This window comes from Silurus meridionalis, chromosome 8 (assembly GCF_014805685.1).
Source record: "Silurus meridionalis isolate SWU-2019-XX chromosome 8, ASM1480568v1, whole genome shotgun sequence".
In the NCBI taxonomy this organism is placed as follows: domain Eukaryota; kingdom Metazoa; phylum Chordata; class Actinopteri; order Siluriformes; family Siluridae; genus Silurus; species Silurus meridionalis.
In genome coordinates, this window is record NC_060891.1 from 12,639,921 (window position 1) to 12,661,754 (window position 21,834).

At 39.6% G+C, this 21,834-nt stretch overlaps 1 protein-coding gene across 2 annotated transcripts in view; it reads left to right on the forward strand.

Moving 5' to 3' along the window:
* The first annotated feature begins 4,815 nt into the window (after positions 1-4,815).
* Positions 4,816-21,834, forward strand: part of mta1 (metastasis associated 1) — a 34,189-nt gene continuing 17,170 nt past the window's right edge. Inside the window, exons 1-3 of one of the 2 annotated variants that reach the window (XM_046855478.1) lie at positions 4,816-5,073; positions 13,842-13,909; positions 14,491-14,584. In XM_046855478.1, the coding sequence (XP_046711434.1) occupies positions 5,046-5,073; positions 13,842-13,909; positions 14,491-14,584 (190 nt within the window). In that variant the 5' untranslated portion in view covers positions 4,816-5,045. The remainder of the gene's footprint in view (positions 5,074-13,841; positions 13,910-14,490; positions 14,585-21,834) is intronic. The other variant, XM_046855479.1, reaches the window with a different exon arrangement.

Genomic DNA, 21,834 nt, shown 5'->3' on the forward strand with positions numbered 1-21,834 from the left:
TCTATAAATGTTTTATGGCAATAAGTGTTCAGTAAAGGTGTACATCACTTTTGGCTTTCATAAGACAGTTTAGCCTGCAACTATTCACTGACATCTGGTGAATGTAGTAAATCGGTAGCTTGGTGTTATAAAATGATCATTGTTCAGCCTCACAGCTTAGAGTCTCATTTTAGGCATAAAACTATTATGCACGGAAACACACGCTATGAAATAGACAACACACAAGCAACAAGTAAGTGGTTCAAATCAGTAATCCTGCTGTGCATCTTTAAAATGGCAAACATATAAAAAGCTGTTCTTGCCATTAACTTGCTCTTTGGTTCAAAACATATAAAAACCTATGATTACTTTCAGTTCACTTACACTCTTTTATCCCTTTATGTAATTTATGCTTTATTTGGATGCAATATTTGCATGCAATCTTTTGCTTATACTTCTCGTTTACATGAGACACATTATCAAAGCCAGAAATCTAGAATCTATGGTGAGTGTTGCAAAGTGTAATCACTTGAAATTACTGTCAATGATAGGCTATATTAGCCACAGTCTCTGCTACATATTAGTTTTGTATAATCTTTTTTTTTTATCATCACTGGTGATGTCATTGTTCCCACAAAGGTATTGTTTAAAAAAAAACTAGTCTAAAAAAAAGGAACCAGAAAAGGTTTATTACTATTAGCACATTACTACCCTGATATTTATTTATAAAAACAGTATTGCCTATAATAAATAAAATAACAATCATTACAAAAATATATTAAGATACTACAAAGGCGAAAAACTGTACAATTTAATATTTTAAGTTCACAGCTTAGATAGCCATAAATTTAATTTTATGGCTGCTTCTCGCTTTAGGAGTTTAGAGTAACTAAAGATACTTAGATGTTTGATCATAAAGTTCATTGGTCAGGTTATTTTCTGAACATATTTTAGTATTAGGCTTTACATTCAACTTTCTAAAGCATTGTTTATTGAAAATCAATGGCACAATGATTTGTTATAGCCAAGCCATACGTCCTCTCTCTTGTGTGTGTGTGTGTGTGTGTGTGTGGTGCCAAGATTCTTCTACACAAAAAAAGATTGTGTAGATTACTTCTACACAACCTATCAAACATATCTCGTATCTCAAACCTCTTTTATGAAGTTATAACTTTTAAAGAAAAAATGAAACACAGAAAGAAAAAAGGGCTGTGCCAAATCCGACATACTGAGATAAGACAGATTAGAGTGTGAAAAAGATGTATGTAGCTACACCCTCGATACAATTTCAGTTTAAAGCAAAACTAAATAAGAGCTGCTTGTTTGGTTTTGCTATTTACTTGCTGTAAACAGAAAGATTCCTGAGTCTACAACTGTGACGATGCAACCATGAAGCTAGAAGCGGACAATGATCTGTTAATTTACTGAAGACTCTAGGCATGACATTGAAGCCCAGATTTAGATATATGACCAATAGAGAGAATGAGTAAAGAATGTAGCTGTTATATATATATATATATATATATATATATATATATATATATATATATATATATATATATATATATGCTGAATAAGTTTTTCAGGATGGAACTGGTAGGTTCGTAGGTCAAAGTCTGCCATTGGTTGAGGCCTATCACATGACTGCAGATTACAGCTAGAGGCAGAGCTGCATTTGTTGGGGTTTCATATGGTGCAGATCAGGCACGCACACCACAGCATTCCTCTCAGAGTATGCTAACGATAACCACCTAACAAGCTCTTTTGTTCTAAAACCAGCACCCTTAAAGGACCTACCGCACTCAATCACATTCTTACCACCTTAAGGGAAAAGTCCACCTTAAACTACACAATTACTTAGATTGAAATATTAGTGAAGTGCTTTGTGAAGTTTTTGTTTGTGTTTGTGTGTGTGTGTGTGTGTGTGTGTGTGTTTGTGCTGATGTATGAATATATTGATCAATGCTAGGTTTTTGATAGTTCCTTAAGAAGCATTTGTCTACCATGCTAAAATCACAAAGTTATATATTACAGTCCTAGCACAGACACAATGGTGTTTTAATACACACAAATTGAATTACAGCAAAGACACTGATCCACACATTTAATGGTAAACAGACTAAGAGATAATGAGCTGCTGCAGGACTCTAGGTTGAGAAAAACATTTTAATAATACAAGTTTAAACAACCCCCAAAATAAGTCAATTCAGAGTTGACTCTGACAAATTAGTCAAGACTAAATAGAGATATAAAAAGTATTATAAATGTTTGTTCAACAGTAAATATACACGTGTTTGCCTCTTTGTGTTTTTTGGACTTAAGGGTATTGTTCAAAAACAAATAAGAGACACTACGAAGTGTCATGCAAAACATCAGGGGTCACAATGCTCACCCGCTGCATAAACGATGCCACCTAATCCCCCTTTAGTAAAGGTTTTGTTTGTGTCCTCTTTACAGAGTTAAGTGACATCTTTTTTCCTCTTCAAGACTCACTGATTTCTGTCAGACATCTTACACTAAATTCAGATTTGATATGTGTTGCATCTAACTAATGTTTTTTTTGTTTGTTTGTTTTTTTTTTTTGTTAGTTGTACTGGGGACTGTTAGTCTCATGGTAATACGCAACTAAGTGTTTCCTGCTGTCACTCTGAACTCCATTTAGCTCTGCTTATTTACATGCTGACTCACTCGCCTCAAAAAAGCTCTGGAACTTATTCCACCCACAACTGCAATTTTTGAAATGCAGTGATTCAAATTTTCCATCAAAGAAAGGCAAGACTTGGTGCTTATGTTATGAAGCAACGGCATTCCACACATTTTTGGGTTTTGAGATTTTTAGTTCCCTCTCACATTTTGGTATTTTACAGTCAGATTTTACAATCCTGGGTGGGCACTTCCACTATTTCTCTATAGTGGGCTTCTCGTTTGCAGTTAAAAACTTTTTAGAAATTTGTGAAATTAAATTTGGGGAAAAAAAGTTGTGGGCTGTGGAACTTCTCAGAATTCTTATGTAGTGATGTGATGTCCTGTGGCTAGAAAGTGACAGCAAGAGTTCACAAACTTTTTTCACAATGTCTAGTAGCTGAACAATTACTAGAATAACAGACAGAATGAAACAATGTACCTCCAAGTATAAATAAAATGGTCGATGATAACTGTTTTTGGAGATGGGGAAAATAGAACTAATCAAATGGGTGCATATTTGGAGTGTGTGTGGACTGTCCAAAACTCTCATTTGTCAATAGTTTTGATTTGGGGATTCATAATGTGTATGGCAATGCAGCCTAATAGGTGGTGTTTCCGCCTCAAAGCTCCAGGATCCCTGGTTTGATCGTGAGCTCAGATTACTCTCTATATTGGGTTTTGCCTTTCGCTAGCTGTATCTGCATAGATTTTTTTTTCTGGTTTCTCCAGTTTTCTCCCACGTCCCAAAAAGGTGTGGACTCTACATTGAAGTGTGAATGAACATGTATGCAGGGTATCATAGAATGGACCTCATAAGTATATAATTATATTTACTTCCAGTGTTTTAGGATCAGATTCTTGATTCAGTTTAATCCTGACCACTTACTTTTAAAAGAATATAAGACATCTAGTGGCTTCAGGGCAGCATTGATGATTGAGCCTCGTCTTTGGGCCTATTTTTCTCTTTTGTGGGTTGAGCAGGATTCTGAAATTATTTTGGCTTTGGTCAGTTTAAAGTGTAACAGCTGATCACACAACCCTCAACACTGTACATTCTAATATCTTGAGATTCACTTCCTCAGGTGTCCCCTAATTGTACACATTATTCCCATAATTGCCATGTAGTCATGCCATGTGATGTGGCTAAAAAGATACAGCAGAAGTTTACAACCTTTTTAATAACAGCAAGGAAAGGACCAACATCTACAACATCTAGTTGATAGTAAAATAGTTTTGTTTAGGGGATTCAAATGATATATGTTTAGCAAAGCAGCCTAGTAGATTGCATTTCCACCTCAGTTTAGATTACTGTATATGTTGAGCTTTAGCTTTTCTTGACTGTATCAGCATGGATTTTCTCTGGGTTCTTCAGTTTTCTCGTATATATATATATATATATATATATATATATATATATATATCTCGATTAAATGTTTTAGTGCAATTAATCGCACGATTGTCATGAGTTCACTGGTGATCAATCGCAACTAATTCACACATTTTTTAATTCACACATTTTTTCGTTCTAAATGTATCTTAAACGTTTTTAATACTCTAATTAATATAGGCATGGACAAATATGGAAGCTTTATACAAATGTATGCTTCTTATTAGTGAAACCATACTCAACATAGAGCATAAAGACAACATTTTCTTGTAAATGTTTAAAAGTATTTATGCTGTTTTAAATGACATAATCATCAGGTACCAAACAGAACCTTTGCTATGTTTCCACACATACAGTTTTGGTGCTGATTTGAGACTTGGCACGCCAGTAAAACAAATTTTTAGTGATTAAAAATAATTGTTTGGTGGAGTGTTTTTACTAATATCCAGTCTTTAAGAAATAGTCTCTGAATGCACTTCAATCCTGTTAAAATTAATTTTAAAAGAAAGACAGCTAGTAGCTTCAGGTGTTGATGTTTGGGCCTAGTGTTTGTGCAAAACTTGGGATTTGTTTTGACCTATTACATTATCTGTTGCCATTTGTTTTCACAAATATATTCCATTTGTTTTCTTTTTTGTGTGTTTTCAAAGAGGATTGTGAATTCATTTCGACTGTGGTCAGTCTGAAGTGGAACAGATCAACACAACCCTAAACATTGTTCATTTTAAGATCTTGGGCTCCACTTCCGGTTTCGCAGGCATGCTTAACTAACCCATTCGCGGGGAAAACAAAAACAAAAAACAACAACAAAAACAATAATAAAAAAGGGGGAAAAAGCAAAAAGCAAAAAAGCGTACTGTCTCTTTAAGAACGCGGACTGCTCCGCTTCGTATTGATCCAGCCACCATTTTCCAGCGCGCTGAGCGGCAGCAGCGGCAGCGACGGCGGCAGCACGCAGCCCTTACCTGGAGACACCAGGAGCGAGGGGGCAGTCATGGCAGCCAATATGTACCGGGTTGGAGGTAGAGAGCACGTTTTATTGTATGGTTTTAGTGATTTCTTTTTAAACATGACCGATGCTAGCAGCTTTTGCTCTGTCCTTCCTCTTTATTTTGTTAAAAAAAAGTGGCGTGTGCTGTGCGTGTGACTGGAGGATGAGGATGAGGATGATGATGGTGACTGTGTGAGGAGGAGGAGGAGGTGGAAGAAGAAGAAGAAGGAGTCTAGTTTCGGGACCTCATAAATCCCTATTCTTTCTTTCTTTCTTTGTATTTTTTTACTTTAACCGAGTGAATTATTTTAGCATGACGTATGTAGACTTATGAACAAGTTTGTGTTTATTAAATAGTCTCCGGCGGTTGAGTTAGCGACGGTAAAATCCTTTTTTGTAAAGTTTTTGTGCAGCATGGAGCGCTTTTCTCACTGTTCAGTGCTCAGGCTTGGCGGAAACACTGCTAGTGCTCAGCCTTTGGCTTTGACTAGCTAGCTGAAGACTGACTTCAAGATCTGAGAGACACAATTCATTAAGATGACTCGTGAAGTGATACTTTTCAATCAGCCGAAGTGCTGGGAGAGTCACCTAGTGTATACACACACACACACACACACACACACACACACACACACACACAGAGACAGAGAGAGAAACAGACAGCCTGTAGAACAGTGGAGAATCTGGTCATGATGATCTACCCCTCAGATATCTCAATTAAGAAATGGAAATTTGAGAAACCATGTCTTGTCTACAAGCCTCCTGTATGTTCATCCTGATCAGAGACTCTTCATGATCTTACCCATAGTCAGCAATGAAGACGGGATGATTTCACTAGTTCTGGGTCGTACACTACTTGCCCTCCCTGTAGGATGAGGCGGGATCGTTTGTGTCTCGATCATTTCTTTTATTAAAGCCGTGAGCATGTGGTGACTCAGAGGAGAGAGCACTGGACTACTAATTTAAGAAAAGGTTGCGAGTTTGAATCCCACGATCGCCCCTGGATTCTTTGCACCGCCCTGTCTGCTCAGTTAAACTTGGGTAAACGCACATCTGCCGAACGAGGGAACGTTAAATCGAGACTGGATTTGATGCTTTGCTCCTCACAGACCCCTACCCAAGACTCTTTGCGTCCTGCTGTCTGCTGCTTATGATGATGAAGGGGTTTGTAATGAGCAGGTAGACGTGGTGTTAAATCAGGTGTGATGGTGCTGAGGTGTTGCGCAGCACATGGACGCCTTCACATGTATTGAAGGTGCAGTCCTGTTTATTTTGTGTGTGCCTCGGCGTTCTTCAATAACTATCTTTTAAAAGACTATATAGCACCACTACTTTACCCCCTAAACGAAAAAAGATTTCTTGTATTAAAAGGCAATCATATATAATTCAGGGTGTCCAGGTAATATCACCTCTGATTTTTCAAGTCAAGTCAAGAAGCTTTTATTGTTATTTCAACCATATATATTTGACGCAGTACACAGTGGTATGAAACAACGTTCCTCTAGGAACCCTGGTGCTACATTAACAACATAAAGATAGATATTTTCTAGATAACGTATGGATTTTTCCACTATTGTAGTTATGAACCAGCGTTTCTATTTTCAATACGGTCTCGGTATCAGAGCTTCGAGTATCAGCTCGTTATAAACCCGATATCGATGTCTTCTTAGTAACCGAGCTAACTCCCTGCAAATTTCTGTTGCTAGGTTATGCAAACCCGGCACAATGGGGGTGTACTTTGAGGCATTTGCGTCGTGTCAGTCGCCATCACAGTTTGGCATCAAACGGCATTGGACAGATTAGAAAAGATCTCGAATACGCTCCTTATCTGTTATTTCAGGACTTGTGTCAGGATGATATCAGCCTGATAGTGATGCTCATTATCACATTCATGGTGGTGAATGTGACTTTGGGGAATGGGATACGGAGCATGCATGTAGACGTTGCACTTAAGCAGATAGATGCGGTGTTAATTCAGGTGTAATGGAGCTCTGCACATGGCATATGTTTAGGTGTAAAGGGATCATATTCTGTGGATTGAGTATGTACGAACGCATCTAGTTTTCAAAGTAGCATTGAATTCACTCATGAAAAGCCTTTGTTGTTGTTGTTGTTGTTGTTGTTTTCTCTTGCATGCACTCTCTTTGTAGATGTTTTTTATTTTATTTTTTATATATATATATATATATATATATATATATATATATGATACATTTTATGCTGCAATCCCACTTTCTTTCTTTTTTTTAAGTTTCCAATATCCAAGCATTGAGTATCAGATTTGACTTGATATAAGAGGTACTTTTAGTAAGTCGACGCACCGGAAGTTTCCATTAGCAGGTTATGCAAAACGAGCACAATGGAGCCATGTCAGCATCTCACTTACATGGTGTAAAATATATCGGTGTACAGATTAGGAAGAAGCTCAGCTACAATTTCTATTTAGTATTTCAGGAGAAATTTCAGGGTGGTGATCGCTCTAATAGCAATGCTCACACTCTCACATTCATGGTGGGGGAAGACATATGGACCAGTGGGACATGCATTAATATGAATTTAGGATACGAAGCTCCTCTAGATCATCATCATGGTGATGTTTTGTGTTTAAACGAAATCTAGCAGAGAATCGACTCCTGAATCAATTGTCGGTATCGTGTGCTGATGATCGCGGAGCAGTTTTATATCAGGACTATAGAGGAATCAGATAAATGCGTTCCTGTCATCATCAAATGGCTCTTTCATTGTGGGTATGGCACATTACTCCTTTATCAGTGTGCTGCTCTGGTGAAGGCTTGGGAAAAATTGTAGGGTGAATTGGGATATCTTTACACTTTTCTCCCAGCGTTTGCAATGTTCTGTGTAGCTGGGGCTGTAAATGGCCTCAGGCTGTTTGACCATTAAAGAACCTCTACGGGCCACTGTACCTTCAGCTTCTGCAACACCTGATACATATTGATGACTGCTCTCCCCCCCTCGGGCTTGATGTTCTTCCATGTTCTGCTGAACAAAAGCGTGAGATTCAGTAGCAGAATCTGACCAAATCGGTGTATTCTAACCTTTTAAATTAATGCATTTCTATTTTTTCTCAACATTAGAATTAAGCATGAGGTCATTATTAGTAAGCAATCTTTTATTTCATGGGTATTATAATAATTTCATTAGTTTTACCTTCCAGTCAGAAGAGGCTACCTATGTTCTGGCAGCAGCATAAAGCCTGATTCCTCATACAATCCCTAAAACATGGTTTGATATTAGCACATTGTTCACTTGGACTCATTAAAGGAGATACACGGGACATTTTAATACATAGTCTCTGCTCGCTCTGCGGGGATGCCTGCTGCTCGTCAGCCTGCAGACAGAACACTCAGTGGAGATTGGCCGTCCGTGCTTAATTCCTTGAAGCTCTCAGTTTGTGGGTAATGTTGTTTACAACTAGTAGCGCTTGAATTTTAATGTAGGATGTATACTACTAAATGGATGCATTAGTTGGAGCCTTTTGTGTGTAAGCAAATCCTAGAATCCAAAATTGCTAATAATGATTAATATGCAACTAATTATGCGTGCCTGGCCGAAGTGTTTAGGCAAAACAGCCCCGTTTACGCCTTTCCTAATGCTGAATTACTGGAGATGCCCAAGGTAAATCTGTGCCATCAACCGCACAAAGGCGATTTCCCCCTTCCTGAACAGTGAAGCTTTGCATCTGAATGCCGAGCTATCATTGAAAAACAATGCCTTGGAGAGTAAAGACGAAGCTCGTCTCGTTGCTCCCTTTTCTTCTTTGTCTTTACCGCACACGATGGCAAAAAGGTAGCCTTGTGGAATTTCCTCTCGCAGAGCTCATTGTGCTGCTTTGGCTTCGTTTGCCTTCACTTTGAGTTCAGGTTCACCCGAAACTCCAGCGTCGAACAGAACGTGGCAAGAAAATCTTTAATAAAAACAAGAAGCCCAAAGCTGACCACAGCGATCAAGCGTGGAAATGAAGGATATATGTCGCATTGCATGTCGCGTCTCTGTGGTGATAGCGCACCAGGCCGCATGGAGATTAAGGCCAAAACGACAATAAGAAATTATGACTTGATCCTCTCCTTTTTTTTTTTTTTTGTCATTTGCTCATCAGACCTGCCTTGATGTGTTCTGGCCCTGGGAGCACTGAAGAACTTTAATGTCTTAAAGCCAGTGGAGCTGCAACGCTTCAGATGACTCCCAACATTCCCAGGGCATCCTGCCAGCTATAATATACACATCCCAAAACCTTTTGTTTAATACCACCTAGACTTGCTTTATAACATTCACAGTAGAGAGCCATTTCAGGAGCTCTGTGGCAAAGACTTGAATTTTCTTTTCTGGGACAAATTCCATTTGCAACCTCCCATCAGTGACACAGCAGCTCAGTTTTCCTGAGCACATGGAGTGTGATGTGCATAAATATTTGTGTAAGTACTATGCTTATATGGACTAAGATCAGACCCTCAAGATTGTTACCTGGAAAGGTACCTAGGGTTAAAGCTTTTAGCTTTCTGATCAGAAGGTTCAAGCCACAGTGCTGCCACCATTAGGCCCTTAACCCTCTCTGCTTTGAGATGCTGTATCATAGCTGACCCTGAGGTCTGACCTCATAACCTGAAACACGTAAAAGAGTTTTGGTGGACTCCATTGTACACGTGACAAATTAATACTTTCTTTCCAGCGTCATTTCTTCAGTGAGGTCAAGCCATCTGATCTGTTTCTCCCTTCCCATACAATACTGTCTACAAAAGGTTTGCAGTGTAAGAATAAGATCCTTTCTTGCACGCGTTTACCTCTTGGTATAGACCCTCGCCGATCAATTCATTAGAAACACAATCAGCCAATCATGTGGGAGCTATACAATGCGTAAAATAATGCAGATATGGGTCAGCAGTTTTGAGAAATGTTCACATCAATCATCAGAACGGGAAAAAAGCGATCAAGTATTTTTATAATTGCTGATCTGGGGTTTTTACGCACAAAAGTTTCTCGGGTTTACTAGAATAGTCGAATAGTAAAAAAAGAAGTGACCGTGGGCAGCAATGCTGCAGATGATAGAAGTCAACAGAGGTTTGCCAGACTGCCTTGAGCTAACAAAAAGCTTTTGTATCTTCGATAATCATTCTGTTGGATTATGGTGAGTAGAAAAGCATCTCCGAATGCAGAGCACTTAATATCTTTCTGTGGATGACTAAATGAAGAAGACCATGTCGGTCAAACACTGCTGAATGCCACATCCTTTCTGAGTGTGATTGCTTACCATGTTTATCCCTCTATGGCCAAAACTGTATCTTCTATTGGCCTCTTCCTGCATGCACTATTCACAGAGCAAACCGGTGTACAGTTCTGTTAATAATCTGCCAATATAGAAATGGTGTTCAATTAAAAGAAATTTCAACTGACATCGCTTCAATTTAAAGTCTGCAAAACATTTTCACTAATGGACACTTTATATATATTTAGCTTCTGTGGATTGGCTTCTTTAGCTTCTGTGGATTGGATCCTTCTCTCTCCATAGGCTGACTGACTGACTTGCTGTAGCTCACGCCATGATGCTTTGCTCAGTGGCCGCTCTCCTCAGCTCCTCCCAAACGCTGCTTATCTCACTAGTACACTCGAATGATTGTCAGTTGAGGCAGCAACTTTTATCATCCATTCAATAGTTTATTTCATTTTATTTTATTTTTTTTCTCCCTCCTCCCTTTCACTGGCCGAGATGCTTGATTTAAGTCTGTTCTTTTTTTTTTTTTTTTTTTTTCCCAGTGTTGACAATTTCACTTCTCCCGTTTCCTCTTCTGTTTTTGCCCTCACTTTCTAGGTGGTGTATTTTTGTCTCTGTGTGTGTGTGTGTATGTGTAGAATGCTGTTGACCCAGTACAGAGGACACAGATGTTTGCGTTTTGAGAATGCTGTAGCAAACCGATGTAATTAAACTCGAAAACGGGCAAAAAAAAAAACACTCACCGAGTGAGGCACTGGAAATCTGTGTGTGTGTCGGAACATAAGCTTAAACGAACAGACATTGCCATAGTAACCGTTGTCCCTTGGAGCCTAGTCTAAATGTCCTGAGGTGTGGTCTGAGCGTGTTCTTTTCACTTAAACCTGTGCAAGATGTGGCCAGGTCAGGAATTATTTTTTTCTTTCTTTCTGTCTGAATCGTTTTCTCTCTCACCCCTCAACCTTTCTTTCTCCCTGGCTTTATATGTGTCTCTGTTTTTGTTTAGTTTTTCCTCTCTCTCTCTCTCTCTCTCTCTCTCTCTCTAAATCTCTCTCTAAATCTCTGCCTGTCTCTCTACTCCACTTCTCCACACCTCTGGCCTGGTTAGATTCAACTTGTCTCTCTCTTGTTAGGGCTCAGCAACCTGCACATATTGGATCCAAGGAAATTTGACTGCACTGTGATGTCACCCACTGTGCAGTGTGCTGATTGGTGGTGCGTGTAGGTGGGGGCTTATCCGACGCTGTGGGCGCAGACATGCAGGCTATGATGGTAGGAAGACTGGCACGATGAGCCGTGAGAGACAGTGGCATTGCCTCAAAGTCTTTCGCAGCTCCTCACTTCGAGGCACACTGGTCGCTCATGAGAGGCTCACGCCTATCTGAGGAGTCCACGCCAGGTTTTGCTTTGGGCCTCAAAGCCTGGGGTAGAAGTTGAGCTCATTTAAAAAGGAAGCAAAGCGGTGTGGTCTGCACTGTCTCTCAGTCTTTGACACGAATAGAACTGCAATTGGAGACAAAACAGACTATTTATGTGTCTGTGTGTTCAGGCATCTTTGAGTTCTTGGTTGACGTTTTAGTAGAAGTCCAACTGTACATGTCAAATGCTGTGCATGCTAAATGGCAGTACCATGGTCCCATGGTAGAATTCATATAAACAATGCTTCTTGTGGCTGGATAGACTACGCACCATTTTTATTTTAAGTGTCTTGAGAGGTTTTTTTTAAGGTTTTAAAATACTCTAGTTATATTTGCGAGGTATAAAGCGCCAGAAAGTTTAAGAAGCTTAAACTGTTCTTTGTTCATGAATGAACAAATAAACTTGTAGTTTGTTTCTCCACTTTGGCTTGATGGAAAATCTAAAAGGAAAAATCAAACGAACGTTTAGTCAAAGCAGGTGTACGTTATTCAGTGCAGGCAGTGATGCAGCTTTCCGTCTCTGTCTTTTTAAATGCGCTGATTTTCCAGTTTTCCATCAACTTCAGAGAATTTGTGCACTTGTGCAGCACTCTAGCAGGGTCAGTGTCGGTGTGTTCACCAGTGTTCTTTCCGCCAACAAAATCGACACGGGGTGAAGTGCCATCCTTAAATTGCGTTTTATGCAGACTAGTGCGGGACATTTTGAATCACTTTAGAGTTGAGTGCTTGAACACGTCGACACAATGAACTGTTGATGCTCCGAATTTAAATTAGTTTGTTTTGGCGCGGATGCCAACATTCTCCAGCTTGTGTCTAACGTGTTTAACAGGCCGGAGAACAAAACACACAGATTAGATAATAAACAGAGGACTGAAATATTCTTACACTTGAAATGACCAGAAGTCATGCCTTTGCTCTGTAAATTGCGATTAAATTAGATCATATCTGTTGGGTTAGGAGATGCACCGAGCCATCTCTGATGCTGAGAGACACGTTCTAGCACAGCGGGGTGCAATGAGATAAGCAGAACAGCCACAAGATTTTGCTCTTTCACCTGGTGCTCAGTAAGTGTCACAGCCGAGTGAAACACCACCTACCCTAGGAACTTGGTTTCAATAGTAGTGGGTCATGTGATTAAACCCAAAAAGGCAATAAGATAGTTAGGAACAGAAATACGTGTCTTGCACCACTATGGTACATTTAAGTGAACTGGAGTGGGCTGTGTTTTAAACAAGTCTCATAAAACTTTTTTTTTTTTTCTTTTCTTTTTACAGGGAAAAGCAACCTTGATGCATCTCTATTTGTAGCGTACTTTAACCTATTAGTCTGCTGAGCAGCTATAAATAATAATAATAATAAAAAAATAAAAAAACAACAACTGATGGCTCAGACACAGTCTGGTTGTCCTGGCTGCGCTGGATACTGATTTGTCTGCTCTTGCATCATGATGTAAAATTAGCTATAGGTCTGTTTTATTGTGTCAGGAGTTTTCTCTTTGGGTGAACAATCAGCCAGACCTTTATTTTTCTTTTGGGGTAGTAATGGTTGCAACTCGAAGGCTCGTGTATACCATGTGTGAGGTGAACTTTGTGTGAGGCCCTGACACTAGCAAGTTTACGTCCAGAAACCGCACCAAGACTGAGGCCTACAGGGGCATCCCACTGAGCCATAAGCTCACACACCGACCCACTGGGCCTGGATTAAGTCCAAAGGCAATAATGACTGGAGGAGAAACGGAAGGGGGAATAAGGGGTATGGAATAAAATCGGCCGAGCATGGTCTCTATGATCAGATGTGTTCAGTTAATTTATTTCTATGTTTTGTTCCATTGTTTGTGTTTAAAAATTGACTACAACTACATGGGATCACAAAGGCAATGTACTAACACGACCCCTGTAGTATAGGGTATGTAGTGGTATATCACATGAATAAAAGAAGGCCAGTGATGCTTCAGTGTTAGAAAGCAGGCTCGGTTGGCAAATTTGTGCAACCTGAAAGTATGTTTTTAAACATAAAAGTAAAAAAAAAAAAAGTACTATATAGTCACTATGCAAAAACTTAAGTACATTGCCTGAAGTTAATCAATCTACGAATGGCCTTTAGTGTGTTTAATACACCAAATCTAATGTCTTTTCTCTCATGCTTTTTTCTTTGCAGATTATGTTTATTTTGAAAACTCCTCCAGTAACCCACTGCTCATCAGGAGAATAGAGGAGCTCAACAAGGTAAGTGGAAGTCCATGACTTTGCCCTTGAGAGAGCGTTGCAAATTCTTCCGCAAGACTGAATGTTTCATGCGTCGTGCTGTCGGTCTGTCAGTCTGTCCAGACATCCAGCTTTCACTTATTAGATTCTCTGTACTCTGTCTTTTCTTTACGCTTTCCCATTCATCTTTCTTGCTTCTTTTGTAAGCAAGGCGGCAGTTCTATCAGCATTGAGCAGGGCACAGCAGGGGTTTAAATTTCTCATTGTGACCTGATTTCTCACCTGTATGTGTGGCTTTTTTTAATGTACAGTAATTCCCCGCTTTGCCGCGGTCCGAATCTCACACCTCGGTTTATCGCGGAATTGCATTTGCCACATAACTCATTTGTTTGGCCGATTTTCTCGGTCTCTCGCGGACAGCACCATAGACCAAAAAACTTAGAGAGAATTGTTTTTATAGAGTTTTATGTTGAAATAATGAAATTTATGAATAAAAAAAAAATTATTAATTGTAAATTTACATTTATTTATTATTATTAATTATTTATTTTTTTATTTAAACTCTGGTGGCCAAGTTATGCAGCATCTCATGTAATTTGCAGACGGCGAATGGGAACGTGGAGGCCAAAGTGGTGTGTTTCTACCGACGTAGGGACATTTCCGCCACACTTGTCGCCCTTGCAGACAAACATGCACGTAAGTAATGAACATGGGACCTCCTACCACTAGTCTCCTCGGATCTTCTTCATTCAAGTTGCAGCACAGACAAAAAAGGGAGAAAATGCATTAAAATATTTACTAGGGGTGCAATGGTACACAAAGTTCACGGTGCGGTACGTACCTCGTTTTTAAGTCACGGTATGGTTTAATTTTGGTACAGTTAGTGGGAACAAATGCAAAACATAAAATTGCTTATTGTTTTTTATTAATTAATTTTGCGAGTGCGACTCAGAGACTTAACTAAATTGCGGTCCGCCACTTAATATGTTTGTGAGGGAACTTAGATTTGAACAGTGTTATGCAAGTAAAATAAGATTTGCATTCAGTGCAGGTGCCCCTTGCCTTGAAAGTCCTGTACCGAAACTGTTTGGTACAAACAAGTGTACCGTTACAGCCATAATATTTACTATGGGAATAAAACACAGTAGGGCATGCTGATCTAGTTAAACAATCCACATTGAGAGTGTTATTTTTCTTTGGCGGCATATCACCAAGCTTTTTATTTCTCATGTAACACCCTGAATTACCTCTGGTTACAGTTTGTAATTACGTTACAGTACATTTTAATGTAGGCAAACTATTAAAAAAGTTAATTCCTGTTCTTAGTTACACTGTAGAAGCTGTAAACAGCCCCTCGTATTTTCCAATCTTTAGTTTGATAAGACACCGTTTTTTTTATTTGATCAAGAAAGACTGTTTACTGGTAAAAAGGCAAAAGTGCTGACACTCAACTGACATCCACGCATGTTAATTATCATCACATTATGTTGAGCATCCGCCATACAAGTCTGTATGGGTAAGGTTCTTTTTTACAGAAACAGTATTTGAATGATCAGATCACATTAATGTCAAATAGTCACTTGTGACTAGACAATTAATCCATACCCTCTGACCAATCAGAGTCAATCATTTAGCATCATGGTGTAGTATAAGCTTTATTATTATCTTTGTTTAAGCGAATTACTTTTCAGTAAGGAGCTTAATTTGTAGCCGTCGTGTGTATAGACTGTGTGTGTGTGTGTGTGTGTGTGTGTAAATAGAAAATGCTGTTTCCCGTGACTCTAGAACTGGTTAGATTGATTGTGGATGACTGCTTCAGGAAGCAATGCTTCACTGCCAAGGCTTTTCATTGCATCACTTCCAAACTGCTGACCATGCAGTTCACATTTGTACTTTTTGGAATTTTAGAATATAGAGTGAAGGTGTTCTCTCGCCCCCCCTGTTTTTACATTTTAAAAGACAAAACTCCCAGCATTGTGTTCAGCACAGAACTGTCGAGTATGGCATTTTCATTTTTTGGACAAGGAGCTTTTATTTTTTGCTTAATTCTTGTTTTAAACTGTTTGCACAGAGCTTTGTGATAATTTGACTCAAATAGTGTAAACTGTCGTTCGGCACTGGAATGATTAGAACCGTGATCTGGGATGAGAATATCCAGTTTTTCCTCTCCAAAATGGCTGTTACAGGATTGAATCGCTAAGTCACTAAGCGTGTTAGGGTGCTTAATACGTGTGGCGGGGCTCGGCGGGGTGTGAGCAGCTGTCAGAAGTGTTGGTGTTAAATTAGTAAATGCTGGTGATTGGGGGGGGGGAGTATGTCTGTATGTCTGTCTGTATGTATGTATGTATGTATGTATGTATGTTATATAATTTGTGTGTGTGTGGTAGAGAGAAAGGAGGGAATGTACATGTATAAAAGTAGCCCACACTACATAAAAGTTTGGTCATGAAGCAGTGGGATTGGTTGTTCACATAGACCACACAGAAGCATTAGGAACATGGTGTGTGTGTTGGGTGGGTTCATGAATTGTGGGCCTCTCTGCAGTGCCAGCAGTCTCTCTGTGGACGTTCAGACATTTGCAATATGTGAAAAATGCATGGCAGGAATGACTGTAGACCACATGGGTGTGAGCTACATCCTGACTTTGCTTTAGCAAGAAAAGAAGAAAGGAGAAAAGGGGAGAAACAAAATGAAATGGGAAGTGAGGTGAGTCAGAGAGTAGGAACTTTTAGAATAGTCCCAGAGAAAAGAATAGTGAAGATGAAAGGCTGAGGGTATGAGAAGCAGAGTGATGGAGTCCCTATAGTATAAATGGACACTAAGAGAGTTTGAAAGCATCTGTATGTGAGACCTGGAACTACTGGGTCTCTTTTGAGCAGTCTGAGTCAGTGTATGTGCACACACTCATAGATGACTCAGAGATGAAATATTTTGTTCTTGGTGATGCTGGCTCCTCCTTGACGGAGCCTGAAGCTAGGGAGATGTGCCGTTGCCCTGTTTGCGCATACAAGTGTGTGTGGAGACTGAAAGAGCGGGACTTGACCCTGAACTGAACTGACCACTCCCTGTAATCACTTCGCCCACTAGGTCTGAACTCAGCTTGTACTTTCTGCTCAGACTCGAGATTAAACTGGGTTTAGGAAGAACCAGTTCTGAGTCAAGATAGAATTACAATATGTGCCTGTGTCTCTTTGTGTTTTGTTATTTATTTATAAATTTTTTATTTTTTTGCAAAAGAGCAGCATGAGAACGGGTAAATATAATGCATCTCAGGGCTGTTCTACTAGACTCGTTGACGGACACAGAACTGCAGGATATCTCTTTCACCTGACCCTGACGCATCACAGCCACATTGTAAAACTAGTGCTAGCCAGGTTTGACTGAGGATTCACTCTGCATCATGTTTACATCACTGCAGAGAATACAGCTGACGCGCACATGGAATCTGCACCTAGATAAAATTGAATATTGCCGAATGATTTTAATAATTTTAAAATTGCTTAGAATTGCAGACACCCCCCCCCCCCCCAAAAAAAAAAAAAAAATACAAATAAAAAAATAAATTAATAACAATAATAAATAAATTGCACCCATTAAATAAGAAATATGGTTGTATAGGATATCTTTGTTTCCTGCATCGTGTTGCAGCACGAGAATACCCCTGTGCATAAAACGAGGTCCATGAAAACAGTTTGCGAGTAGAGTGGAAGAACTCGAGCATCCTGCACACAGCTCTGACCTCAACTCTGCTGAACACCTTTGGAATAAACTAGAAAACCGACTGCACCCCTGGCCTCCTCACCCAAAATCAGTACCTGACCTGAAACTCTTCATAGCAATGCTTCAAATTCTAGTGGAAATCCTATTCCGAGCATAATCACTACTTCCTTAGGCAACATTTATTAAAGATTAATTATATAATATATTGGTCATTGTATATAAAATTTAATAATATATGATACGTTTATATTATTACAATTATTATAACTATTTAACTATTAATGGGCAAGCCAGTCTTTCAGGTGCATTTTTTTTTTTTTTTGTGGATGTCCTGGTGGTAGACGTTCATGGCTCAGCTGTTTGTTTTGGAACTGAGAGCATGCGATGTGGAAGATCATCAGCAGAGCCCAGCATATATATCAATAGTCTGCTGTTCTTGAATAAAGTATGCTATGACCAGAGCAACATTTGTTTTCCACTAAATTGAGCAGAACATTGCATCGCACTGCGCTGGTCATGACAAAACGGACTACGCCACAAAGCTGTTTTATTTAGCTTTTATAGGGCAACAGAAATAACTGCAGACGAGCTTTCAGGAGCTGCCAGGAGTGAGATTTAAAAAAGAAAGTCTCACCTCTCAAGTAGCCCAACAGAAATGATTGTTGGAAAAGGAACATATTGAAATTACTGAACATATTTACAATGTTACAGATATTCATAGCTGGGAAACCAAATGAGCAGTGTTCTCTTGTGTCTCTCAGCTGACATCGAGGTACTAGCTAATTGCTAGACTCATGTATGCAGAAGAGGGCAGGTTGCTCGTTCCTCAGTGTGCTGTGATGCCTGTTATTACGCATGATTACACAGTTCCTCTGCACGATTTACATTTTGATACGATGTTGAATGTAGACAATATCAAAATTAATTTTCATGTTTCAGTTGGCTTCATGTAGTCTGAAATATTTTCAAGTCTAACAAACGTAAAAAACAAGTTGCATTGGAACTTAACATTGGGGAAAAAAAGTGTCCTTTTATGAGGTTGCTTACTTTTTTTTTGCACTTCTGTCCTCTGATGGCAATTCAGCATGCTTGATTGACTAGCGCCAGTAGGGAAGCAGCTATGGGTTTATTCGCAGATCTTCAGTGGCGGCATATTAGAGACCTTTGAGCACATGATGAGATTTGACTCATCAGATAATTACCAAGTGAGTTCATTTGGGTGTGTAATGTCTAATTCAGGCTTTGTCAGGAGTAAGTCTAAGAGCCACCTAAAACGAACTGTGGACAACCCTGAACATAGGAGGATCTTAGCTGTCCATCACACAAGGAGGCATGAAGTAAACATACGTGATCGCTGAAGGTGCATATTATGTTGCTAGTTTATGTCTGTAGCCTCATCTGACGAAGATTATTGAAACTGTTTAAATAGGGAAACTATGTGTTGTTTATAATTACTTTTAATGAGTGAATTGTGTGAAGCAGACACATGAACTAACTTATTATCAGCCCCATATTACATTTACATCCCCATTATTTGGCAGATGCTCATAGAATCATAAATACGTGCTTTGTAGTCTGGATTAAAACATACCCTGACATATTATAATCCATTATAATTTAAAATAAACCTTAAAAAGTTCTTGGTAACTTTGAAGAACCAGGTCTTTTGGCATTGACAAGATTAGCGCATACTTTTAGGTTAGTTGTAACATAAGTGTTTGTTTAGTTCAAACGTGATATAAATCTGAATAAATCATAATAAATAAAATAAATTAAAATGCAGCGTTACTTTCTGTTACCTGGTTGATATAACAGTTTACTTACTCACTCTAAAACAAACATTGAGGATGTTATGTTATTATTAGCTATATGGCCTAAAGTATTGGGCGACTTTCCCAGCCATATGTGGTTATTTCCCAAACCGTTATCGCAAAGCTGAAGGCACACAATCGTACAGGGTGTCTTTGTCTGCATTAGCATGAAATTTTCCCTTCACTTGACCTATAAGATCCAAACCTGCCCCTGTGCACAAAGCAAACTCCATGAAGATATGCTTTACATGGGTTGGAGTGAAAGATCTCCTGCTATTAAGCTCTGACCTCAACCCTATTAAACACTTTGGGATGAACGTTGACTGCACCCCAGGCCTCCTCACCTCACCTCCATCAGTATCTGACTTTACTGACACCCTTGTGTCTGAATGAGCACAAATCTCTACAAGCGCATTCCAAAATCTATTGGATCATCTTTCCAGAATAGTGGAAGGAATTGTAAGAGCAAATTGGGACTAAATGTGGATTTTGATGGTAAAAAAAAATCACTTACCATACTTGACTTGGTGTCTGCACATTTTTGGCAACATTGTGTATTTTAGACCTGGTTTCTCGAACTGTTTGCATCCAGGGACCCCTTTAAAGGCAAAATACATGTCAAGATCTCCAGAAGTAGAAATGTGTATATATAATGCAATAATCCAGCTGAGAGTGTGCATAATGATAGTCTGTCAATAATTCGAACCAGAGCGCTTTTCATTCCTGAGCCTTCCACTGACAGGAGTTAGGTCCATATTGGCATGATTTATAGCTGTGTTTCTGGTTTTTAAATATTTGGATTAAGCCCATTCAATTCAAGTAACCAATATGTATCCAATACGAGAAGAAAAAAAAATAGAGCAGGTCTGTTCATTTGGTAATGTAAATAAAATACAGGCCTAATGACTATAATAATAATAATAATAATAATTTAACCTTTATTCGTCCCACAGTGGGGAAATTTCTAGTTTTTTCACATATCCCAACTCATCTGGAAGCTGGGGTCAGAGCGCAGGGTCAGCCATGGTACGGCGCCCCTGGAGCTGATAGGGTTAAGTGCCTTGCTCAAGGGCTCAACAGTGGTAGCTTGGCTGTGCTGGGGCTTGAACCGCTGACCTTGTGATCAGTAACCCAGAGCCTTAACCACTGGACTACTACTGCCCTATATATATATATATATAGAACACCCATATCGAGATCCTTTGTTCCAAAACTGCATCTGTGTACAAACCTCCTCCTGGTCCCAATCCTCCTGAATGTACTGTATGTACAGAGCATATACATGTTCTATATGAGTAGATACATTGTAGTGGGATTTAGGAATAAGGTCACAGTGTAGTTTTAAAGATGCAAGTGAGTTAGTATGCAGCGTTGAAGCTCTTGTCAGTTTCATGTTCCTTATTCCCTCTTTGCTGCTGGGCAATCACCGAGTACTCCATTTCTCTCTGAACTGCATTTCTGAGCAGCCCTGACTAGTGGACAATCCTGAACTACAGTACTTGAATAACTGTATAGTGGTGTGTGTGTGTGTGTGTGTGTGTGTGTGTGTGTGTGTGTGTGTGTGTGTGTGTGTGTGTGTGTGTGTGTGTGTGTGTCAGTCAGGGCAATTGTCCAGTAATTGAAGTCCTGTATAGATGATCTGGTTCATACTGCACTAGTGTATTTGGCAACTGGAATTGAAAGTCAAGCTTGTTCCTCTGTGTGGTGTCTCTCATGAGCCTCCATTCCTCCTCAGTGAGTGTACACACCTCTTCCTCTTCCCTCTTCTTCCTCCCCTCGCTGCTTGGTAAAGCAACTCATTCATCAATAATTGATAATTGCTTGGGACAGGTGAGATGGAGAGGCAATTTGTGTAGAGTATAAGCTGGGCGCAGCACCAGTAGATTGGATGCAGTGTTCTGTTCTTTTTCGCTCTCTTTTCTCTCTCTAGCGCACTCTCTATCTCGTTCTGTCTCCTGCTATCTCCCGCTATCTCCCTCTTGCTCTTGCTCTCGCTCTCTCCGTGTCGTCTCCCTCACGTGGTTTCTTTTTTTTTTTTTTGCAATCTCTCTTGCTCTCCCTTTCTCTGTTCCCCGCTCTCTCGCTCTCCCTCTCTCACTCTCTCACAGGACTGATGCTGTAGTAAGTTAGTCTCATGCTGGCTTTCTCGAGGATGCAGAGGGCTGTTCATAGCCATGTGGCTCTCATGCTTTTCATGCCCCTCCTTTTCATCTACTACACATCAGTACCCCAGTCACAATTGTGATTGATACAAGACTCCGAGCAGCCACCACTCTGTTTGTGTTGAGTGTATGTATTTGTGCGCGTTGTGCAAATGAAGACGAATCAGAAGGTATGAGATCCAGACAGCATACCGTGTCTGTGATCAGAATACTAGAGTGGCTGAGGAAGAGGCGGGAATTCGTATTGATTTCA